Genomic DNA, 24876 nt, shown 5'->3' on the forward strand with positions numbered 1-24876 from the left:
AATGCAACACTAACAGAATATATACAGAAGGGCAATCAATGAACAAAAGACAAATAAATAAGAAGCATTGATCCAAAAAAATCAGTGCTACGTCTGAGGGAAAACAGAACTTGCTTCTTGCCAGGCACTCGCCGTGAACACAATTTAATATGGAGACAAGTGTTTGGTTTTGAAATTTCCTACATGAGGCATTTGCCTCAATGTAGTTACGGCCCTGTTAAAATAAAAGTGAGGTAAGGTTTCCTGAGACAATATACCTCAAATTAAATGAAACCAATTTTCAGACAATTCAAGTATATTTAAATAATATTTATACTTTTGTTATTAAAAAAATTGGGAAGTGTTTCCCGATTTGTTTTGGGAAAAAAGATGAATTTATGAAGAATCTGGTGCCATCTCATACTTTCGATTAGACCTGCTGAGTTATTTATTTTCAATACATTGCAAGTCAGGTAATTTATTTTCAAACTACCACAGAACAAAACATTTATTTTTGTGATTATCAAGGCTGAGTTATTTATTTTTCAAAATCCTCCCCCCCAGAATATCAAATGGTCGTCCCCTTAGATATCTTTTAATTTGATAAGATTACACTGTTTTAACTGTCATAAAGTTAGACTATAATGAAAAAGCATAAGTTGGACATTTATGTGAAATTAAATGATAGTACATGTATATATTATATCATAAAATGTATAGTATATAATAGCTAAAACAATTATTTTCAGCAATTGTGATTTTAGACTGTTGTGAAGCTATGGCAGACAAAACTATGACAGAGGTATGTTCTTCATACATGTACAATAAATTGTATTATGTAAAATATTTTAGGGGGAAAACACATGTAGAAAGCTTTTAATTCCTAATGTTATGAGGTAATGAAATATAGAACTTGAAAATATCTAAAGTACATTAGATATCCCGGGAACTTTGAATTTTGAATATTGCCTCATTTCACTTTCAAAATTGTTTAAAGTTTCAAAATAGAAACCTGTAAATATAAGAGTCCTTGGTAAAATAAAAAATATAAAATTTGAAGTGTATGCAAATTGATTTAATACCTAATAAAGATAAAAAGAATATCAAATTACACTTATTCAGCATTTTTATGGTGATGATAATTTAGACCAGTGAGAGAGAGAAAAAGTGCAGATAGAACTGTTGTTTATACAATGTATTATTTCATTTCCATTTCCAGGGTAACAAGTTATGGGGTGGCAGGTTTACTGGAGCCACTGATCCTATCATGGAGAAATTTAATGCCTCCATATCATATGATAAAAGAATGTGGGAAGCAGATATAAAGGTAGTGACACTCCTGGACAGGAGGTTAAGGACAGCACTCTTTGGTTTTACAGGGAGGAAATTATACATGAAATAGTGATATTTTATTTTGAATTTCAAACCTTACAGTTTCTATTCTATTTTGCTTTTCCGTAAGATTATATCTGGTTTATTTGTTATTAATTTCATTCCATGAAACCAAATTGAGAGAGTTATTTTAAATTGATTTGGAGTTTCAAATTTTATAGATTGGCAAAGCCCATAGCACATATTTAGCTATAAAAGGTGCTGAAATTACAACTGTAAAACAAATCAAACGGGAAAAGCTAACAATCTAATTTATGTATTGGTATTCTTGCAGATCAGCTTTTTTTGCCAGTTGTAAATGATGTTAAATACTTGTACGGTACTTACATTGTAGTCACATAAATATGTATATTAGTCTGCATATATCTTTTTATCCATAGACCAAGTGTTTTGAGTCTGTTTTGTAAATTTTAAAGTTTACAGATGAAAAAAGTTGTATATATTATAACCCTATTCATACCGCTTTAGGGGAGCATGGCTTATGTGAAAGCTACATGTAAAGCAGGACTACTTTCAGAGACAGAAAGAGACCTTATCCACAAAGGATTAGAACAGGTTCAGTTATTTATGCATGTAGTAAATAATAGCAACTGTCTCCAGATTATTAATATAGATATCTTAATTTGATAATGTAGTTGTGGTAGTTCAACAGGAGTTTTTTCAGATAAGATAAAAATAAATTACCAAAAAATACCCTTTAGTTGTGGTAGTTAAACAGAAGATAGGTAAAGAGGAAAAAAGAAAGTATACCAAATCAATATTTGTTCTATTATTCTCAAATTCAAATGGAAGTAGAGTAGAATCAGTTTGTCTTAATTTAACTAAAATGTTTTGCTAACCATGTCAACAGCAGTTAACTTAATTGAATTATTTTTTTTAGTCAATTATAAACGTTACTCACACAAGAGCAGAGCTGTAATAAGCATGTAGGTTGGTAGCAAAGTAATTGTAAATGTTAAATTATTTTTTAAATGAATCTATATATATTTATTATAGGTATACAGTATGTGGGAAGATGGAAGCTTCGTCGTAAAACCAGGTGACGAAGATATACATACAGCAAATGAAAGGATGTTAAAGGTAGTAAATCATATACTCACTGCAATCAGTAATGACAGACTTGTTACAGTACATGTGTGTAGTATTTACATATATCCATGGGTGGCAAGTCCTGTAAAGAGGCATCTTAGCAAGATATTAAAATTTGAATAATTGATGCAGCGACTTGGGAGAGTTAGAGAATAAATAGTGAATAGTCTCCAAATATCTATAATTAGGTAGCAAATAGATATTTGTCAATCTAAACAATAAAGTTGTTTTGCAAGAAATGATAAGGTCTGGTCAGTGGGAAGCTACACATTTAATGGAGATGTAATGACAAGGTGTAAATGTAAACTGTAAAGTGTTTTGTAGGAGTTAATTGGTCCAGTGGCTGGGAAGCTACACACAGGACCGAGTCGTAATGACCAGGTGTAAATGTAAACTATTAAGTGTTTTGTAGGAGTTAATTGGTCCAGTGGCTGGTAAGCTACACACAGGACGGAGCCGTAATGACCAGGTGTAAATGTAAACTATTAAGTGTTTTGTAGGAGTTAATTGGTCCAGTGGCTGGTAAGCTACACACAGGACGGAGCCGTAATGACCAGGTGTAAATGTAAACTGTTAAGTGTTTTGTAGGAGTTAATTGGTCCAGTGGCTGGGAAGCTACACACAGGACGGAGCCGTAATGACAAGGTGTAAATGTAAACTATTAAGTGTTTTGTAGGAGTTAATTGGTCCAGTGGCTGGGAAGCTACACACAGGACGGAGCCGTAATGACAAGGTGTAAATGTAAACTATTAAGTGTTTTGTAGGAGTTAATTGGTCCAGTGGCTGGTAAACTACACACAGGACCGAGTCGTAATGACAAGGTGTAAATGTAAACTATTAAGTGTTTTGTAGGAGTTAATTGGTCCAGTGGCTGGGAAGCTACACACAGGACCGAGTCGTAATGACAAGGTGTAAATGTAAACTATTAAGTGTTTTGTAGGAGTTAATTGGTCCAGTGGCTGGTAAGCTACACACAGGACCGAGTCGTAATGACCAGGTGTAAATGTAAACTATTAAGTGTTTTGTAGGAGTTAATTGGTCCAGTGGCTGGTAAGCTACACACAGGACGGAGCCGTAATGACCAGGTGTAAATGTAAACAATTAAGTGTTTTGTAGGAGTTAATTGGTCCAGTGGCTGGTAAGCTACACACAGGACGGAGCCGTAATGACCAGGTGTAAATGTAAACTGTTAAGTGTTTTGTAGGAGTTAATTGGTCCAGTGGCTGGGAAGCTACACACAGGACGGAGCCGTAATGACAAGGTGTAAATGTAAACTATTAAGTGTTTTGTAGGAGTTAATTGGTCCAGTGGCTGGGAAGCTACACACAGGACGGAGCCGTAATGACAAGGTGTAAATGTAAACTATTAAGTGTTTTGTAGGAGTTAATTGGTCCAGTGGCTGGGAAGCTACACACAGGACGGAGCCGTAATGACCAGGTGTAAATGTAAACTATTAAGTGTTTTGTAGGAGTTAATTGGTCCAGTGGCTGGGAAGCTACACACAGGACAGAGCCGTAATGACAAGGTGTAAATGTAAACTATTAAGTGTTTTGTAGGAGTTAATTGGTCCAGTGGCTGGTAAACTACACACAGGACGGAGCCGTAATGACTAGGTGTAAATGTAAACTATTAAGTGTTTTGTAGGAGTTAATTGGTCCAGTGGCTGGGAAGCTACACACAGGACCGAGTCGTAATGACCAGGTGTAAATGTAAACTGTTAAGTGTTTTGTAGGAGTTAATTGGTCCAGTGGCTGGTAAACTACACACAGGACGGAGTCGTAATGACAAGGTGTAAATGTAAACTGTTAAGTGTTTTGTAGGAGTTAATTGGTCCAGTGGCTGGGAAGCTACACACAGGACGGAGTCGTAATGACAATGTGTAAATGTAAACTATTAAGTGTTTTGTAGGAGTTAATTGGTCCAGTGGCTGGGAAGCTACACACAGGACGGAGCCGTAATGACCAGGTGTAAATGTAAACTATTAAGTGTTTTGTAGGAGTTAATTGGTCCAGTGGCTGGTAAACTACACACAGGACCGAGTCGTAATGACAAGGTGTAAATGTAAACTATTAAGTGTTTTGTAGGAGTTAATTGGTCCAGTGGCTGGGAAGCTACACACAGGACGGAGCCGTAATGACAAGGTGTAAATGTAAACTATTAAGTGTTTTGTAGGAGTTAATTGGTCCAGTGGCTGGGAAGCTACACACAGGACGGAGTCGTAATGACCAGGTGTAAATGTAAACTATTAAGTGTTTTGTAGGAGTTAATTGGTCCAGTGGCTGGTAAGCTACACACAGGACGGAGCCGTAATGACAAGGTGTAAATGTAAACTATTAAGTGTTTTGTAGGAGTTAATTGGTCCAGTGGCTGGGAAGCTACACACAGGACGGAGTCGTAATGACAAGGTGTAAATGTAAACTATTAAGTGTTTTGTAGGAGTTAATTGGTCCAGTGGCTGGGAAGCTACACACAGGACGGAGCCGTAATGACAAGGTGTAAATGTAAACTATTAAGTGTTTTGTAGGAGTTAATTGGTCCAGTGGCTGGTAAGCTACACACAGGACGGAGCCGTAATGACAAGGTGTAAATGTAAACTATTAAGTGTTTTGTAGGAGTTAATTGGTCCAGTGGCTGGGAAGCTACACACAGGACGGAGTCGTAATGACAAGGTGTAAATGTAAACTATTCAGTGTTTTGTAGGAGTTAATTGGTCCAGTGGCTGGTAAACTACACACAGGACCGAGTCGTAATGACCAGGTGTAAATGTAAACTATTCAGTGTTTTGTAGGAGTTAATTGGTCCAGTGGCTGGGAAGCTACACATTTAATGGAGATGTAATGACCAGGTGTAAATGTAAACTATTAAGTGTTTTGTAGGAGTTAATTGGTCCAGTGGCTGGGAAGCTACACACAGGACGGAGTCGTAATGACAAGGTGTAAATGTAAACTATTAAGTGTTTTGTAGGAGCTAATTGGTCCAGTGGCTGGGAAGCTACACACAGGACGGAGTCGTAATGACAAGGTGTAAATGTAAACTATTAAGTGTTTTGTAGGAGTTAATTGGTCCAGTGGCTGGGAAGCTACACACAGGACGGAGCCGTAATGACCAGGTGTAAATGTAAACTATTAAGTGTTTTGTAGGAGTTAATTGGTCCAGTGGCTGGGAAGCTACACACAGGACGGAGCCGTAATGACCAGGTGTAAATGTAAACTATTAAGTGTTTTGTAGGAGTTAATTGGTCCAGTGGCTGGTAAACTACACACAGGACCGAGTCGTAATGACAAGGTGTAAATGTAAACTATTAAGTGTTTTGTAGGAGTTAATTGGTCCAGTGGCTGGTAAGCTACACACAGGACGGAGCCGTAATGACCAGGTGTAAATGTAAACTGTAAAGTGTTTTGTAGGAGTTAATTGGTCCAGTGGCTGGTAAACTACACACAGGACAGAGCCGTAATGACAAGGTGTAAATGTAAACTATTAAGTGTTTTGTAGGAGTTAATTGGTCCAGTGGCTGGTAAACTACACACAGGACCGAGTCGTAATGACAAGGTGTAAATGTAAACTATTAAGTGTTTTGTAGGAGTTAATTGGTCCAGTGGCTGGGAAGCTACACACAGGACGGAGCCGTAATGACAAGGTGTAAATGTAAACTGTTAAGTGTTTTGTAGGAGTTAATTGGTCCAGTGGCTGGGAAGCTACACACAGGACCGAGTCGTAATGACAAGGTGTAAATGTAAACTGTTAAGTGTTTTGTAGGAGTTAATTGGTCCAGTGGCTGGTAAGCTACACACAGGACGGAGCCGTAATGACAAGGTGTAAATGTAAACTGTTAAGTGTTTTGTAGGAGTTAATTGGTCCAGTGGCTGGGAAGCTACACACAGGACGGAGTCGTAATGACAAGGTGTAAATGTAAACTATTAAGTGTTTTGTAGGAGTTAATTGGTCCAGTGGCTGGGAAGCTACACATTTAATGGAGATGTAATGACTAGGTGTAAATGTAAACTGTAAAGTGTTTTGTAGGAGTTAATTGGTCCAGTGGCTGGTAAACTACACACAGGACGGAGTCGTAATGACAAGGTGTAAATGTAAACTATTAAGTGTTTTGTAGGAGTTAATTGGTCCAGTGGCTGGGAAGCTACACAGAGGACAGAGCCGTAATGACTAGGTGTAAATGTAAACTGTTAAGTGTTTTGTAGGAGTTAATTGGTCCAGTGGCTGGTAAACTACACACAGGACGGAGTCGTAATGACAAGGTGTAAATGTAAACTATTAAGTGTTTTGTAGGAGTTAATTGGTCCAGTGGCTGGTAAACTACACACAGGACGGAGCCGTAATGACTAGGTGTAAATGTAAACTATTAAGTGTTTTGTAGGAGTTAATTGGTCCAGTGGCTGGTAAACTACACACAGGACGGAGTCGTAATGACCAGGTGTAAATGTAAACTGTTAAGTGTTTTGTAGGAGTTAATTGGTCCAGTGGCTGGTAAGCTACACACAGGACGGAGCCGTAATGACAAGGTGTAAATGTAAACTATTAAGTGTTTTGTAGGAGTTAATTGGTCCAGTGGCTGGTAAACTACACACAGGACAGAGCCGTAATGACTAGGTGTAAATGTAAACTATTAAGTGTTTTGTAGGAGATAATTGGTCCAGTGGCTGGTAAACTACACACAGGACGGAGCCGTAATGACCAGGTGTAAATGTAAACTATTAAGTGTTTTGTAGGAGTTAATTGGTCCAGTGGCTGGGAAGCTACACACAGGACGGAGCCGTAATGACAAGGTGTAAATGTAAACTATTAAGTGTTTTGTAGGAGTTAATTGGTCCAGTGGCTGGGAAGCTACACACAGGACGGAGCCGTAATGACAAGGTGTAAATGTAAACTATTAAGTGTTTTGTAGGAGTTAATTGGTCCAGTGGCTGGGAAGCTACACACAGGACGGAGCCGTAATGACAAGGTGTAAATGTAAACTGTAAAGTGTTTTGTAGGAGTTAATTGGTCCAGTGGCTGGGAAGCTACACACAGGACGGAGCCGTAATGACCAGGTGTAAATGTAAACTGTAAAGTGTTTTGTAGGAGTTAATTGGTCCAGTGGCTGGGAAGCTACACACAGGACGGAGCCGTAATGACCAGGTGTAAATGTAAACTGTAAAGTGTTTTGTAGGAGTTAATTGGTCCAGTGGCTGGTAAACTACACACAGGACGGAGTCGTAATGACAAGGTGTAAATGTAAACTATTAAGTGTTTTGTAGGAGTTAATTGGTCCAGTGGCTGGGAAGCTACACACAGGACGGAGCCGTAATGACAAGGTGTAAATGTAAACTATTAAGTGTTTTGTAGGAGTTAATTGGTCCAGTGGCTGGGAAGCTACACACAGGACGGAGTCGTAATGACAAGGTGTAAATGTAAACTATTAAGTGTTTTGTAGGAGTTAATTGGTCCAGTGGCTGGTAAGCTACACACAGGACAGAGCCGTAATGACAAGGTGTAAATGTAAACTGTTAAGTGTTTTGTAGGAGTTAATTGGTCCAGTGGCTGGGAAGCTACACACAGGACGGAGCCGTAATGACCAGGTGTAAATGTAAACTATTAAGTGTTTTGTAGGAGTTAATTGGTCCAGTGGCTGGGAAGCTACACACAGGACGGAGCTGTAATGACCAGGTGTAAATGTAAACTATTAAGTGTTTTGTAGGAGTTAATTGGTCCAGTGGCTGGTAAACTACACACAGGACGGAGCCGTAATGACCAGGTGGCTACAGATATGAGACTATGGTTATCTGATGCATCTAAATCAATGAAAACATTACTCATTCAGCTGATTTCTGTTTTTGTTGAAAGGGCAAAGAAGTAAGTTATTAAAGTATTATATACATATGTAGTAAGTTATTAAAGTATTATATACAAAGAAGTAAGTTATTAAAGTATTATATACAAAGAAGTAAGTTATTAAAGTATTATATACAAAGAAGTAAGTTATTAAAGTATTATATACAAAGAAGTAAGTTATTAAAGTATTATATACAAAGAAGTAAGTTATTAAAGTATTATATACAAAGAAGTAAGTTATTAAAGTATTATATACAAAGAAGTAAGTTATTAAAGTATTATATACAAAGAAGAAAGTTATTAAAGTATTATATACAAAGAAGTAAGTTATTAAAGTATTATATACAAAGAAGTAAGTTATTAAAGTATTATATAAATATGTATGATTTCAGTTTCCTTAATACTTTTATATTGTAAAAAGCATGTGACTTGAAACTTTTGCAATGGTTCTTAATTTAGAAATTTAAAAATAGTTTTTCTTGTTTTCTTTAAACTAATGTTAGTATTTAAACAAATTAAACATGTTAAAAAAATTAAAATGAATCTAAGTGAAAACAAAATAATTCGTTCTACTTCTATTTATTTTGACAGTGAAATAGATGTATTGTTACCAGGATATACACATTTACAAAGAGCTCAGCCAATCAGATGGAGCCATTGGTTACTAAGGTACAAGCCTTATGATTTGTAGGTTTTTTTATGCCCATAAAGAAAGTACCAAATGGATAAGGACAACTGAATAATTATATAAGACTAAAATGGAAATGTGTATTACTATGTTTAATGATCGAATACTCAAATAATACTACAAGTAAAAAGGGTGTCATCATTTATCATGATTTTGATGACATTGTGAAAAGTCCATTGTTGCCTCAGAAAGAGTTGTTCTCCTTTGATGTTTATTCTTACCAAAACTGTTAATCAATTTGGTTAAGATTACATTCACACACATTCAGTAACTTTAACTTGAAACTGAGTAAGGTATAAACCAGCTTAATAACTGTGGTCCTTATTCGATGTGTTGACAATGTGTGGACCTCAGAGCTCCATATAGATCCTATTTAAAACATTTGGAAATCCTATTTTTTTTACAAAGAAATAACCCATAGCTCTTTGGTCTGCAAATTTGCTCTTGTTTTGCAGCTAGGTATATACATGTGACTATGCTAACACAACAATGTATGCAATCTTGTTTGTATGTCTTTCTAGTTATACCTGGATGTTGAAAAGAGATGTAGAAAGACTAGAACAGCTGACAGACAGAGCTAGTGTTTTACCATTAGGAAGGTACTGTACTGATTTTGTATTATAAAAGTGTGTGTTTGCATTGGTTACTAACATGTTGTTTTTAAAATATTGACCATTGTTATTATACTAAATATGTATATATGATGTAAGTTTTGGGAAAATGCAGCATCATATGTCAAAGTTTGTCTATGTAAAGCATCATTTTTTGTGATCCAAGTCATATTAATCAATTGGTGCTGTTATTTTACACATTTAAAAAAAAGTTAACTACAAAAATGCTAAAAACTCTTGTATTAACACCAATATATATTAATTGTGTTAATGTTACTTGCAAGTTCCATATAAAATAACAAAACTTGCAGTGATTTTAACCCCACCCACATACTAATTGAACTTTTGATGTCGTCCCTTAACTAACGACATTTATACATTCATCATATTGATCATTTTATTTTTTACTCACCCGACTTGAAAGGTCAAGTGAGCTTTTCTCATCACTTGGCGTCCATTATCCCTCGTCTATGTCTGTTAACTTTTACAAATATCTTCTCCTCTGAACTATTGGACCAAATTTAACCAAACTTGGCCACAATCATCACTAGGGTATCTAGTTTGAAAAATGTGTCTGATGACCCCGCCTGCCAACCAAGAAGGCTGACGTGGCTAAAAATAGAACATAGGGGTAAAATGCAGTTTTTGGCTTATATTTCTGAAACTAAAGCATTTATAGCAAATCTGACAAGGTTTAAATGTTTATCATACATTAAGACTATCTGCCCACAAATTTTCAGACAAATCCCACAACCCGTTGTTGGGTTGCTGCCCCTGAATTTGGTAATTTAAAGAAATTTTGCAGTTTTTGGTTATTATCTTGAATATTATTATAGATAGAAATAAACTGTAAACAGCAATAATGTTCAGCAAAGTAAAATCTACGAATAAGTCAACATGACCAAAATTCTGGGTCGACCCCTTAAGGAGTTATTGCCCTTTATAGTCAATTTTTAACAATTTGTTGTAAATTTTGTTATCTTTTACAAAAATATTCTCCTCTGAAACTACTGGGCCAAATTTAACCAAACTTGGCCACAATCATCACTAGGGTATCTAGTGTTAAAAATGTGTCTGATGACCCGGACCAAGATGGCCGGCAAATCTGACATGGTGTAAAAATGTTCATCAGATTAAGATCTATCTGCCCACAAATTTTCAGACAAATTCAACAACCCGTTTTTGGGTTGCTGTCCCTGAATTGGTTATTTTAAGGAAATTTTGAAGTTTTTGGTTATTATCTTAGATATCATTATAGTCATGATAGTATCTGATAATATCTAATACTATTAATTATGTTTTAACCTAATTTTACATGATTTACAAAGCAGTAGTAAATACAGGTGAGCGACACAGGCTCTTGAGAGACTCTATTTATATTATATTACTTTAAATTCTGTATTAGGTGTGCATGCATTCATAATTGCAAAATCACAAAAATTAATGTGATTGTATAAATCTTTTGAAGGAAAATAACTACTGTTGCTTTTTTTCACATAAATAAAAGCATCACACTAATTTCTGAATTTACTGTAATCACATTATGTTTTTGTATGATTAATCATGTTATGTTTTTGTATGATTAATCATGTTATGTTTTTGTATGATTAATCATGTTATGTTTGTATTTGATTAACAAATTGTGTGTTTAATAATGCATGTTGTGTTTCTAACAGTGGTGCTCTGGCTGGTAACCCATTTAACATTGACAGACCATTTCTTGCACAAGGTAACAGTCTTAATGTATTGCACCAAATCATATATAAATGTTAAATAACAATTCAAAGCAAACTTGATTGTGTCATGTCTGTCAATTTGCCTGATTATTAGAGATTTGCCAATAAGGTAGGTGTTGACAAATTTTCCTTTGATTTTGATTTTTTTTCCCCAGAGTTTTCACATTCAACATATCACTGGAAAATATTAATTTAAGTGGGTTTTAAAACTTATTATTAACCAACTTACTACAATATGTATAGAAATGCCCATGCTTTATAAAAGGAAAATGTCGACAACTGGTCATCATGAACGGAGAAATTGCTACAGCCAGTCATTACGAAATCTCAGTCATGCATTACGAAATCACACCTGTGCATTACGAAATCACAGTCATGCATTATGTACAGATGAAACGGGATACGATTAATTCAAAATGTCGTTTATTTCTTTAAATAAGTGTGACAATTTTTTTTAAAAATTTTAAAACTTAATATCATAAAAACAAGTTTAAATGATGTTCAGTGTTTTGTTATGACTTGAAACGGAAATATTTCACAGCCTTTTCTCAAGTACGACTTTCCATTATTATCACTGTTTCATTTCCGTTGTTCAATCCTCATGCAGACTACAATCGTAACTACTCAGCCATTCTTGCTATGCAGTACAATAACGTAAATTTATTACTTTGTGCAACCAGAAATGCAGAGTAGTTCCGATTGTTGCAGACTACTCAAGACAAAGATTAAGAATAGTTAAACTGTCTGATTTATTCTTCCCAGCTACTTTATATTTGCTAGATGAAATGAATTTTAATAGCATAAAATTAAGTACTTGGATGAGAAATCAGAAATTACATCTGACAGTCACAATGTTGACCAAAATTCCATCGTGAATGCAAAAAGACAAGTTCAGCTATGAAATTTCAGTATCTTCTTCACAATAAGTTTCTTACTCTTTGTTTAATCAAAGAATTAAATCATTGAATAGAAATGTTATAAAACTGGCTTTTTCTGTATTGGTCCTGTCATAGATTTGTGGTTCGCTGTATAATTTTGGATCCGAGACTCGAAGACTGTTCTTGAATGAAGTTGCCTTAGTTGGTTAATAAAAGTATCAATATATGGACTTTTTCATATTGGCCCTGTAACATGCCCGAGGTATTAATAATGGCTAAGGATGGTTGTAATGGCCTTGAGGCAACGATACATTAATACATTAATAATATTATATTGAATTGTTAATAAATAATTTTTATGCCCCATTTATGGGCATTATGTTTACTGGTCTGTGTGTCTGTTCGTCAGTTAGTCCCCATTCAGGTTTAAGTTTTTGATCAAGGTTGTTTTTGATGAAGTAGTAGAAGTCCAATCAACTTCAAACTTAGTACACATGTTCTCTATGATGTGATCTTTCTAATTTTAATGCCAAATTAGAGATTTTCCTCCATTTTCACGGTCCACTGAACATTTAAAATGATAGTGCGGATGGAGCGTCCTTGTACTGGGGACACATTCTTGTTATTTTTAAAGTTGAAATTTTTAACTTCCATTATATTGCTACCCTATAAGATTAAATCGAAAGATAATACTTTCTCTTTAGTATTTCTCCTTGGTATACTATTAGTCTTTCATGAAATCAGATGATTTAATAGATAAAATGATAATAGTATAATACAGCAATTAAACATTTTTTAACAGAACTTGACTTTAAGGAAGTGTCAGGAAACAGTATGGATGCAGTTAGTGACAGAGACTTTGTTGGTTTGTATTTATTTAACAAATTACTACTGTCCTTTAATGATAGAAAATTAAATTTTGTGCAAAGTGTTACCTTAAGGGCATTTGATACAGTTTTGATCCTGTATTTACATTTTGATAAAATTTTCCATATAGACTATTTTCTACCTGATTAAATCAAATATGTAATAAAAAATATACCTTCATGCGCTACCTTTTGAGTAAAATGAGGTTGAAATTTTGTATATTTGCTCAAATTCGGATTTGTGGCCGTATTTTGTTTCGAAAGAAAGACATAACTTTTTTATTTTAAAAGATAATTGTTTTTTTGTTAAATAATTTGTAATTTCTGTATTTTATAAGTGTCCTAAAAATTTATACATTTTGTATTCAAAAATGACTCATATTTATCAAATGTTCATGAACATGATGAATGTAGAAAAAAAACATAATTTTTTGCTGTATATTTATCAATTAAAAAAAAATTAAACTATTTACGTTTCCATGAAAATTGGCACACATAATCTTCTCGCGTAATCAAACCAAATGACATTTTAAAAAAGAGGGGTCCATTAACTCGTTTTCAAGTTAAATAAGTTTGAATGATAAAAATCTGTTGAAAACTGAATCTTTTCCCAATAAGTCATAGTTTGACATCTCGAAAATAACAATTTAATTTAGCAACGTCATTACCTCCCCTGTAACTGTATCGTATGCCCTTTAAAATATCAAATAAGAAGATGTGGAATGATTGCCTATGAGACAACTCTCCACAAGAGACGAAATGACACAGAAATTAAAAACAATTGGTCATTTGGTCTCTTCAAAAATGAGCAAAGCCCAAATCCACATTTATGATAGACTATAATTTGTTTGTTTGTATTGTCATAACAAATTGACATTTGTAATTGAGACTTTGTTGATTTTAATTAGTTGCTGTGTATGGAAACCAAAAGGAGGGCCTCTTGAACTACATACAATTTAAACTCTTCAAACTTGGTAATAGTATATTCCATTTTGGAATAGCATCTTATACCAATAAATCAATTTTAGTGCAAATTGTTACACAAAAAGTATTTCGGAAAGTTGTGATTTTTCAGCAAAACGTTAATTAAACAAGCATGATCTTTAACCTTCATAAGAAAAATGTTCCCAAGGGTTTCTTTCTTTAACAATTCTGAAATAAACTTAACACTGCATTGTATTTTTCAGCTGAGTTTTTATTCTGGGGTTCTTTGTTAAGTGTACACCTGAGTAGATGGGCTGAAGATTTGATACTCTATAGTACTAAAGAGTTTAGTTACGTACAGCTATCTGATGCTTACAGGTAAGTTATTTTGTTGATTGTGTAGAACTGTTGTCACAGGGGAACTTTGGACTATAATTTTGTGTGTGTCCATAACTTATGTATCATTTGATATAGACTTAATACATAATGTGTGTATCTACCAAAGACAATGTTACCATTGATGATGGCCTCAGATTTTGGACCTATGTATAATGCATCTAAGAATTGTTATAGGAAAATTTGCATTTTTACCCTAACACAATATATATTCTTGTTTCTCATAGCTTTTCAGTGTATGGTTTGGCCTTTTGGGTCATGCCTCAACCTTAGGATATATATTTTTTTAATATCTAAAAAATGGTTCAGACACACTACCTTTTATTATGTATTCTTAATTTACACGATAAGAGATTTACAGTGCACCAAAGGTTTTGTACCTAGGTGTTGTGATCCAATATCTTTTTAGCTCACCTGGCCCAAAGGGCCAAGTGAGCTTTTCCCATCACTTTGCCTCCGGCGTCTGTCGTCGTCCGTCGTCCATCGTCCGTCGTCGTTAACTTTTACAAAAATCTTCTCCTCTGAAACTACTAGGCCAAATTAAACCAGACTTGGCCACAATTATCATTGGGGTATCTAGTTTAAAAAATGTGTCCGGTGACCCGGCCAACCAACCAAGATGGCCACCATTGCTAAAAATAGAACATAGGGGTAAAATGCAGTTCAAAAACCAAAGCATTTAGAGCAAATCTGACTGAGTAAAATTGTTTATTAGGTCAAGATCTATCTGCCCTGAAATTTTCAGATGAATCAAACAACCTGTTGTTGGGTTGCTGCCCCCTAAATTGGTAATTTTAAGGAAATTTTACTGTTTTTGGTTATTATCTTGAATATTATTATAGATAGAGATAAACTGTAAACATCAATAATGTTCAGCAAAGTAAGATTTACAAATAAATGGTCAGTTGACCCCTTTAGGAGTTATTGCCCTTTATAGTCAATTTTTAACCATTTTTCGTAAATCTTAGTAATCTTTTACAAAAATCTTCTCCTCTGAAACTACTGGGCCAAATTAATCCAAACTTGGCCACAATCATCTTTGGGGTATCTAGTTTAAAAAATGTGTCGGTGACCAGGGCTTTCCATTGAAGCCGGTAGCCGGCAGAAATCCGCCGTTTACGGTGGCTTCAAGTGCCGGCTACTTCACTGACAAAAATATAAATTCAAAAAGAAAAAAACATCTTTTTCAAATGTTTACAGGCAGTTGAAAGACGTATTGTCGCAAAGTCGCGGTCACGATAAACAAGGATGAAAAGTCAGTGTTTACCTTGGGCTAAATATAGTTCACATGAATTCGGGTCACTGATTGGTTGTCTATTTAAAGTCAGAATGCATCGTTTCTTTTCAAAGATAACAAGAGAGACTTTCCGGTGGCCATTGAAGGATAACAATAGAGACGTTCCGATGGTCATTAACTGGTTGGCTTTTTTTGGCTTTTAAAACGTGAAGACAATCGGATTAGGATGACAATCTTATGTTATGGAATAATATCAGTCAAATTAAAGAAAGTGTAGTAGATCATATTGTTCAGAATCTGGAAAACAGTCTCTTTTGAAGTTCATTTTTCAAAGCCCACGTGGTGTTCAGAGAATCGAGGTCAAAAACGAAAGTAGAATATTGTCGACTCGACCTCAAATAAATAACATTTCCAAATGAATTATGAATCTGACTTATTGAATAGTTTACAAAAAAAAGAGAAAATCAGGGGATATATCAATTGTCTGTCAATGCTTGAGAAATAATTGTATGGTTTAAATACGTGTAACAGTCTTTAGAGAGAAAAGGGGGGTCATTTGTTTACAAATGCATGTAGTTATGCAAAATAAATCGATCAAGATTTTTTTTACAAACCGGATTATTATATGAATAAATCTCCTTTAAAAGTAAATGAATTTTAAGCATAAGGTAATGAAAATAAAAAAAAAATAACATAAAAAAAAATGAAATTTCTTTGAGATTTCTTTTTTAACCGGATTTTTGTGACAAAAATGTCGGTTATTGATTTGGGGATGTACGGCTTCGGGATGTATGGTCGGTCGGTCAGGCGGGCGGGCGGGCGGGCGGGCGGGCGGGCGTGCGGGCGGCAATCAAATGTTGTCCGTGCATTAACTCATGAACCGTTCAACCAAAGCTTTTAAAATTTTAATATGTTGTTACTGACAACTAAATGAAGGTCAAGTTCAATAATGGCTATTTTGACTTTTACCGTTCAGGAGTTATGGTTCTTGAAAGATTGAAAAATGGAGTTTCCAGTCGTGTCCGTGCATTTACGCATGAACTGTTCTACCTAAGCTTCCCAAATTTTAATATGTTGTTACTGATGACAAAATGGAGGTCAAGTTCAATAATGACGATTTTGACTTTTACCGTTCAGGAGTTGTGGTTCTTGAAAGATTGAAAAATGGTGTTTCCAGTCGTGTCCGTGCATTTACGCATGAACTGTTCTACCTAAGCTTCCCAAATTTTAATATGTTGTTACTGATGACAAAATGGAGGTCAAGATCAATAATGACGATTTTGACTTTTACCGTTCAGGAGTTGTGGTTCTTGAAAGATTGAAAAATGGTGTTTCCAGTCGTGTCCGTGCATTTATGCATGAACTGTTTTACCAAAGCTTCCCAAATTTTAATATGTTGTTACTGATGACAAAATAGAGGTCAAGTTCAATAATGACGATTTTGCCATTTACAGTTCAGGAGTTATGGTTCTTGAAAGATTGAAAAATGGTGTTTCCAGTCGTGTCCGTGCATTTTCTCATGAACCATTCAACCAAAGCTTTTGAAATTTTTATATGTTGTTACTGATGGCAAATTAGAGGTCAAGTTCAATAATGACGATTTTGACTTTTGCCGTTCAGGAGTTATGGTTCTTGAAAGATTGTGAAATGGCGTTTCAATTCACGTTGTTGCATTTACTCATGAACCATTCAATCTAAGCTTTTCAAATTTTAAGATGTTGATACTGATGACAAAATGGAGCTCAAATTTGATATTGACGATTTTCACTTTCACCATTCATCAGTAATGGTTCTTGTGATATTGCCAGGACACAAATAAATATTAATAAATCCGGTTTGCTGTCGTTGTGACAGCCTCTTGTCTTTCTTTAATTTCATACATAAAAAATGGTCATTTGAAAGATGAAATTAGGTGCCAGGAGATTGCGAGAATGCAGGATTTTGCTCTATTTATACCAAAGCTTCTGGGGGCCTTCAGTGGCCCCCAGACCCCCTGCCGTAAGGCACCAAGCTTACAGCTTATTTGTAAATCTAACTTTGCTGATATTTACAAATAAGTCAACATGACTCATGTTGACTTATTTGTAAATCTAACTTTGCTGATGATGACTGAAATGGTCAGTTGACCCCTTTAGGAGTTATTGCCCTTTATAGTCAATTTTTAACCATTTTTCGTAAATCTTAGTAATCTTTTACAAAAACCTTCTCCTCTGAAACTGCAGGGCCAAATGAATCCAAACTTGGCCACAATCATCTTTGGGGTATCTAGTTTAAAAAAATTGTCCGGTGACCCAGCCATCCAACCAAGATGGCCACCATGGCTAAAAATAGAACAAAGGGGTAAAATGTAGTTTTGGCATATAACTCAAAAACCAAAGCATTTAGAGCAAATCTGACAGGGTAAAATTGTTTATCAGGTCAATATCTATCTGCCCTGAAATTTTCAGATGAATCGGACAATCCGTTGTTGGGTTGCTGCCCCTAAATTGGTAATTTTAAGGAAATTTTACTGTTTTAGGTTATTATCTTGAATATTATTATAGATAGAGATAAACTTTAAACAGCAATAATGTACAGCAAAATAAGATTTACAAATAAGTCAACATGACTGAAATGGTCAATTGACCCCCTAAGGAGTTATTGTCCTTTATAGTCAATTTTTAACAATTTTTATAAAATTTGTAAATTTTTACCAACATTTTCCACTGAAACTACTGGGCCAAGTTCATTATAGATAGAGATAACTGTAAGCAGCAAGAATGTTCAGTAAAGTTATACGTACAAACACATCACCATCACCAAAACACAATTTTGTCATGAATCCATCTGCTTCCTTTGTTTAATATTCACATAGACCAAGGTGAGCGACACAGGCTCTTTAGAGCCTCTAGTTTAAGACTTATTTATATATCATGAACTTTTTAGATCCCCATCAGGCATCACTTAAACTGGATTTGTATTCTAAATTGGTGTATTTCAGAGTAGTTTTGACTTTTTTTTTAAATTCAGAAACTTGTCACACTAGTTCTGCCACATTTTGCTTGTGAATGCATCGAAAAGTGAAATAGACGTTTATGATTTCTCGATCAGTTTTTCTAGTGCTAGTCATGGTTTAATTGAAATTTTTCTTTTTGTCGAGCCTTCGACTTTAGTCGAAAAAGCGAGACTAAGCGATCCTACATTCCGTCGTCGTCGGCGGCGTCGGCGGCGTCAACAAATATTCACTCTGTGGTTAAAGTTTTTGAAATTTTAATAACTTTCTTAAACTATACTGAATTTCTACCAAACTTGGACAGAAGCTTGTTTATGATCATAAGAAAGTATCCAGAAGTAAATTTTGTAAAAATAAAATTCCATTTTTTCCGTATTTTACTTATAAATGGACTTAGTTTTTCTGCGAGGAAACATTACATTCACTCTGTGGTTAAAGTTTTTAAAATTTTAATAACTTTCATAAACTATCCTTGATATGTACCAAACTAGGACAGAAGCTTGTTTATGATCATAAGATAGTATCAAGAAGAAAATGTTGTGAAAATAAATTTCCACTTTTCCGTATTTTACTTATAAATGGACTTAGTTTTTCTGCGAGGAAACATTACATTCACTCTGTGGTTAAAGTTTTTAAAATTTTTTCATAAACTATCCTTGATTTGTACCAAACTTGGACAGAAGCTTGTTTATGATCATAAGATAGTATCAAGAAGAAAATTTTGTAAAAATAAATTTCCACTTTTCCGTATTTTAATTATAAATGGACTTAGTTTTTTTGCCAGAAACAAAACATTCACTCTGTGGTTTAAGTTTTTAAAATTTTTATAATGTTCTTAAACTATCCTGGATTTCTACCAAACTTAGACAAAAGCTTATTTCTGATCATAAGATATTATTCAGAAGTAAATTTTGTAAAAAAAAAATTCACTTTTTCCGTATTTTACTTATAAATGGACTTAGTTTTTCTTCCAGTTAACATTACATACAGTCTGCAGTTAAAGTTTATAAAACATTTATTAGATTCATAAACTATCCTGGATTTTTTTACCAAACTTGGAAGCTTCTTTCAATCAAAAGACAGTATCGTGAGGGAAATTTTTATTGATGTTTTTCCTCATTTTTGTTGAGTCTGGGATTAACAGAAAAAGTAGGCGAGACACCGGGTTCCGTGGAACCCTTACGAATTTTTTAAGAAAAGATAATACTTGAGTTAAATAATATAAGAAACAATATTTGTATTGAATATTTATAAATATTTCACTTATTTTCAGCACTGGCAGTAGTCTAATGCCCCAGAAAAAGAATGCTGATAGTTTGGAATTAATTCGTGGAAAAGCTGGTCATATGTATGGTAGGGTAAGTAAACAATTATAGTAACCTTTGTGACTGAGAAATTTGAGATATGTAAAATACAAGCAGGGTAGTTATGAAATAGACATCAATTCAACAACACAACAAATTAAAAAAAACCCAAACATTTAGAGGTGAACTTACAACAGATTCAACAATAAACAAGTTTCTGTACTATATACATGATATAAATGAATGTTAAATTGACAATTTATGAGCAAAATTTATTCTTATAGCATGGCATCTAGAGGCTTTACAAAGCTTTTTCTTAGATTATAATAAGAAAATATAAACAAGATACTTTGAATCAGTTGGCTTTTCCAAAAGATGATAGCAACAATATTATATTTGACATTTTTTTCCTCAACTTGGTGTCTGAACTACATTTATTAACGTTAAAATTAACTGTTAATTTAGGTGGTTTTCTCTGTTAGATGTATGTACTAGTAATAGATATTTGATCTCTGTTAGATGTATGTACTAGTAATAGATATGTGATCTCTGTTAGATGTATGTACTAGTAATAGATATGTGATCTCTGTTAGATGTATGTACTAGTAATAGATATTTGATCTCTGTTAGATGTATGTACTAGTAATAGATATGTGATCTCTGTTAGATGTATGTACTAGTAATAGATATGTGATCTCTGTTAGATGTATGTACTAGTAATAGATATGTGATCTCTGTTAGATGTATGTACTAGTAATAGATATGTGATCTCTGTTAGATGTATGTACTAGTAATAGATATGTGATCTCTGTTACATGTATGTACTAGTAATAGATATGTGATCTCTGTTAGATGTATGTACTAGTAATAGATATGTGATCTCTGTTAGATGTATGTACTAGTAATAGATATTTGATCTCTGTTAGATGTATGTACTAGTAATAGATATTTGAGCATTTGAAAATTGTTTTGCTATTTTACCAAAGACTGCATTTTATGTGTTTAATATACAAATTAATAACATGTATTTGATATACTTACAGTGTACAGGTTTTATGATGACCTTGAAAGGAGTTCCTAGTACTTACAACAAGGATTTACAGGTTAGAATGAATAAAAAGAGATGTGGGGTATATATGGCAGCCACCTGACAACACAAATTGCCAAAAGCCATCATAAGGCAACATACAATATTCAACAATACAGCCCTAAGTGTAGCCTACTGAAATGGTCGCCTAGGCGACTTTAAAAGCTGATTGGTGACCAAAAATTCATATGTGGTCGCCATTTGGGCTATAAGAATATTGAACATCTGGCGACCAGACATTTTTCGGAAATTTGCCCTGATCAGAGTTGGGTTTTAAAAAATCGTCTGAGCGCTTGACAGTTACACAAATGTTGTACTGTTTTTCAAGCGCCTTTTAGATTTAAGGTTGATCTTATCAACGCTTTATTGCATCAGGCAATTTGTAGGTTATTTGTATGCATTGAATGAAAATGGCATAGATCCATCTATTTTAGTATTTTGCTCTCAGTCACAACTTGACTATTATGTGCCACTAGAAAGAAACCCATTAGCATTTGAAGATTGTGTTTATTGAAAGCACATGGTCGAGCCTCGTTCTCAATTTCGTCAGTAAACAGATGAAGCAAGGTAGGCGACAATTTTGTAACTTGTTTTCATTGTCTACGACATAGATTCAATAGAATAACAGCTACAATTTCAGATGTTCACCTGACCTATGGGGCAATCACCAGTGCTTCTGCAAAAGTCCAATGAGATTTTTTTTGACTGGGCTTCGGACAACCGCTAAACGTTGCAGAACAAAAAAATAATATTTTTATTTAGCAAGGGTTGTTTAGCTAGAAACAAGAATGTGTCCTCAGTACACGAATGCCCCACTCGCACTATCATTTTCTATGTTCAGTGGACCATGAAGTTCGGGTAAAATCTCTAATTTGGCATTAAAATTAGAAAGATCATATCATTCATAAGGAACATGTGTACCAAGTTTGAAGTCAATTGGACTTCAACTTCATCAAAAACTACCTTGACCAAAAACTTTAACCTGAAGCGGGACAGACAGACGAACGGACGGACGAACGGACAGATGAACGGGTGCACAGACCAGAAAACATAATGCCCCTCTACTATCGTAGGTGGGGCATAAAAAATGTAGGCGACCTGAAATTATTTCCTGGCCACTGAAATTTTGAGTTGGCCACTAAATTTTCATGTCTGGTGGCCAGTTGGCCACTACATTTCAGAAGCTACTTTGAGGGCTGCAATAAATACATGTGTAATACAATATTTAAAGTTGTAAAATGTCAGGAGTCTAAAAACATTGATAATACACAGTAATGCACGGTAATTTCCAAAGATCTTTACATTCTCAGGATTACAGACATATACATTATGAATTAAAATTATACTTGACATTAACTATACAAGTTGCTGATGTTGTTAAAGACAACATTTTTTATTGGAATTAAATAACTTTTTTTTTATTTGTTTCTCAGTTGTATCTAACATTTGTTAATAAAATGCATCTTTGATTAAGTGAGTGTGTCATTTATGAGTCAATACAGATGCAGATCACAAATAAGTTTGGGTAAACCTTGAATGCACCAGTACCTGTGACCATATTATCTTTATTTACAGGAGGATAAAGAAGCCATGTTTGATGTATATGATACTTTAACAGGAATACTACAAGTGGCTACTGGAGTCATGTCAACATTAATGGTAATATTCTTATATATATTTGCATATTATTAGGGCTGTTTCATTAAAATTTAAAATATACACAGAAGGCACTTTGAAAATGTGGAACTAATTATACTTATAGAGGTTGTTTGAGAACTTCTTTTACACATCCACTATAAAATCATCCACCCATAGATTACAGAGTGTCTTCCTTGGGTCCTATGTATGTTTTTATGGAACAATACTTACAGTGTGGTCATATATTCATCAGTCTTCAATTTCCTGTTTACTAATTATGCTACTTACATATTGGAACACATAATGGTCATGTATGGAACATTTTGTCATATTTTCTAGGGAACTACAAGCATGTTATTTCAGAAACTTGTTATCAAGCTTCATGTGAATATGTTTTACTTTGTGATTAGTTTTCAGATTTATTGATCATCAACTTTCTGATAACTAAATTATGAAAGCTTTGGGATCAGTAGCAAACTAGTCAATACTAAAGATATTCAAGGGAAAGTTCTTTGTACAGACATTTCAGTGGGATTGATTATGTTGACATGAAATGATGGATATAATTGAAGTGATCAACATGTCCCAGTACTGTGTGCCATTCAAGAAAATTTACAATACGGTACTTTGTTTTCTTATAGATTGACAAAGAAAAAATGAAGGCTGCTTTGAGTCCTGATATGTTAGCTACAGATATAGCTTATTATCTTGTCAGAAAAGGGGTAAGGTTGTCACACGATTTATTTCTACTAAGATGATTGTCAGCTTATTGTTTATTCCAAGGGTTTCAAGGACTTTGTTGTAACATAATGGTTTAATTTGAAGCTGCAAACCACCATACTGTCTCATATTACCAATGTGTTAGTTAGTAAATCATTTCAAACATTAAAAATACATAAATTTTATACCTACCTAAACCACTTCTATATCTTATTTAAGATAAAAAATTCAAAGCACACATTTTTCTTTATATTAGCTTTTACACCAGACTTAATGATGTTAAATTTCCGTCAACTTCAGCAAAGTTACTTCAATATTACCCAGATTTAAAAAAATATTATTTGATTTATGATTTTTAGATACCATTCAGAGAAGCTCACGGACAATCAGGATCATGTGTAGCATTAGCTGAGAAAAAGCAATGCCTGCTGTCAGAATTAACTCTGGAAGATTTTAAAACTGTCAGGTACTCATCTAATTATATATGCTGTTGATCCTGGGTCTCATTGGGGTCTAAGCGTGACACTGGATTGCCGATTTTTTTAAGTGTGATACGAGAAAGTCAAATTATTCTGCCCTGAAAACAGGAAATGAGTCTAGCGGGACATGGGAAATTACAAAAAAATGAGAGTTGCTTTCATACATAGCGTAAGCGGGATACGGGAATCTGACAAAACAGTAAGAGGGAACTGGGATCAGAACCCCCCAATGAGACCCCCTTGATCCACCATTTTCTACATGCCTGTAACAAGTCAAGATTATGACAGTTTTATTCATTTGCGTTGGTCCTATGCAAAAGTTTGGTGTTCAAAACAATCAGATCATCACCTTTTGAAAACTCTATATATGACAACTTTAATTTGACTTTATTGCTTATATATTTAAATGTTTGCAGCTGCTTTTGTTTAGTTTATTTTTTGTGTACATTTTTTACATTTTCATTATTTCAGTGAGAAGTTTGAGGATGATATATTAGAAGTATGGAACTATGAAAACTCTGTGGATCAGTATTCTGTTTATGGTGGAACTGGAAGGAGTAGTGTTCTACAACAAATCAATAATATACAACAGTTCCTCAAAGACAAAGCAGTTTAAAAAACTGATAAGAGCTCGAAAAAGTAGTATGTTCCATCCATTTATAAACACTTTTGCTGTTGATGAAGGATGGATAGATATGTAATCAGTACTAAATTGATTTACAAATATCACAAATATTTTGAAACTCTGCACATATTTTATTTTAGATTTGTGAAATTATATATTCTAGAGCATATTTGTTGTTCTTTTTCTCTTAGCTTTGACATTTAAAAATGATTGATCTGCTAAACATTCATGTTTTGTCTTACCTGTATTTATTAGTGAATTTTTTGTATCTTCAATATTAATTCCTTATTCCCTTTTTAATGAATTTCTATTTTTGATAATAAGAATAATATTACTTTTTGATATATATTAGCTCACCAATGGTAAGAAAACATGGTTGGTTAGAGGGAAAAACTTTACCTTGATAAGT

The 24876-nt window shown here is 34.1% G+C and overlaps 1 protein-coding gene across 1 annotated transcript in view; it reads left to right on the top strand.

The window, feature by feature from the left end:
- The window catches only part of LOC143075157 (argininosuccinate lyase-like), a 56197-nt gene that overhangs the window by 1457 nt on the left and 29864 nt on the right, over positions 1-24876 (top strand). The window contains 15 exon segments of the mRNA XM_076250484.1: positions 729-781; positions 1199-1306; positions 2368-2451; positions 8153-8307; positions 8878-8955; positions 9496-9573; positions 11262-11314; positions 13002-13064; positions 14253-14367; positions 19888-19972; positions 20962-21021; positions 22581-22664; positions 23285-23365; positions 23723-23829; positions 24314-24481. Of these exon segments, the coding sequence (XP_076106599.1) occupies positions 758-781; positions 1199-1306; positions 2368-2451; positions 8153-8307; positions 8878-8955; positions 9496-9573; positions 11262-11314; positions 13002-13064; positions 14253-14367; positions 19888-19972; positions 20962-21021; positions 22581-22664; positions 23285-23365; positions 23723-23829; positions 24314-24481 (1343 nt within the window). The 5' untranslated portion in view covers positions 729-757.

Source organism: Mytilus galloprovincialis, chromosome 5 (genome assembly GCF_965363235.1).
Source record: "Mytilus galloprovincialis chromosome 5, xbMytGall1.hap1.1, whole genome shotgun sequence".
In the NCBI taxonomy this organism is placed as follows: Eukaryota; Metazoa; Mollusca; class Bivalvia; order Mytilida; family Mytilidae; genus Mytilus; species Mytilus galloprovincialis.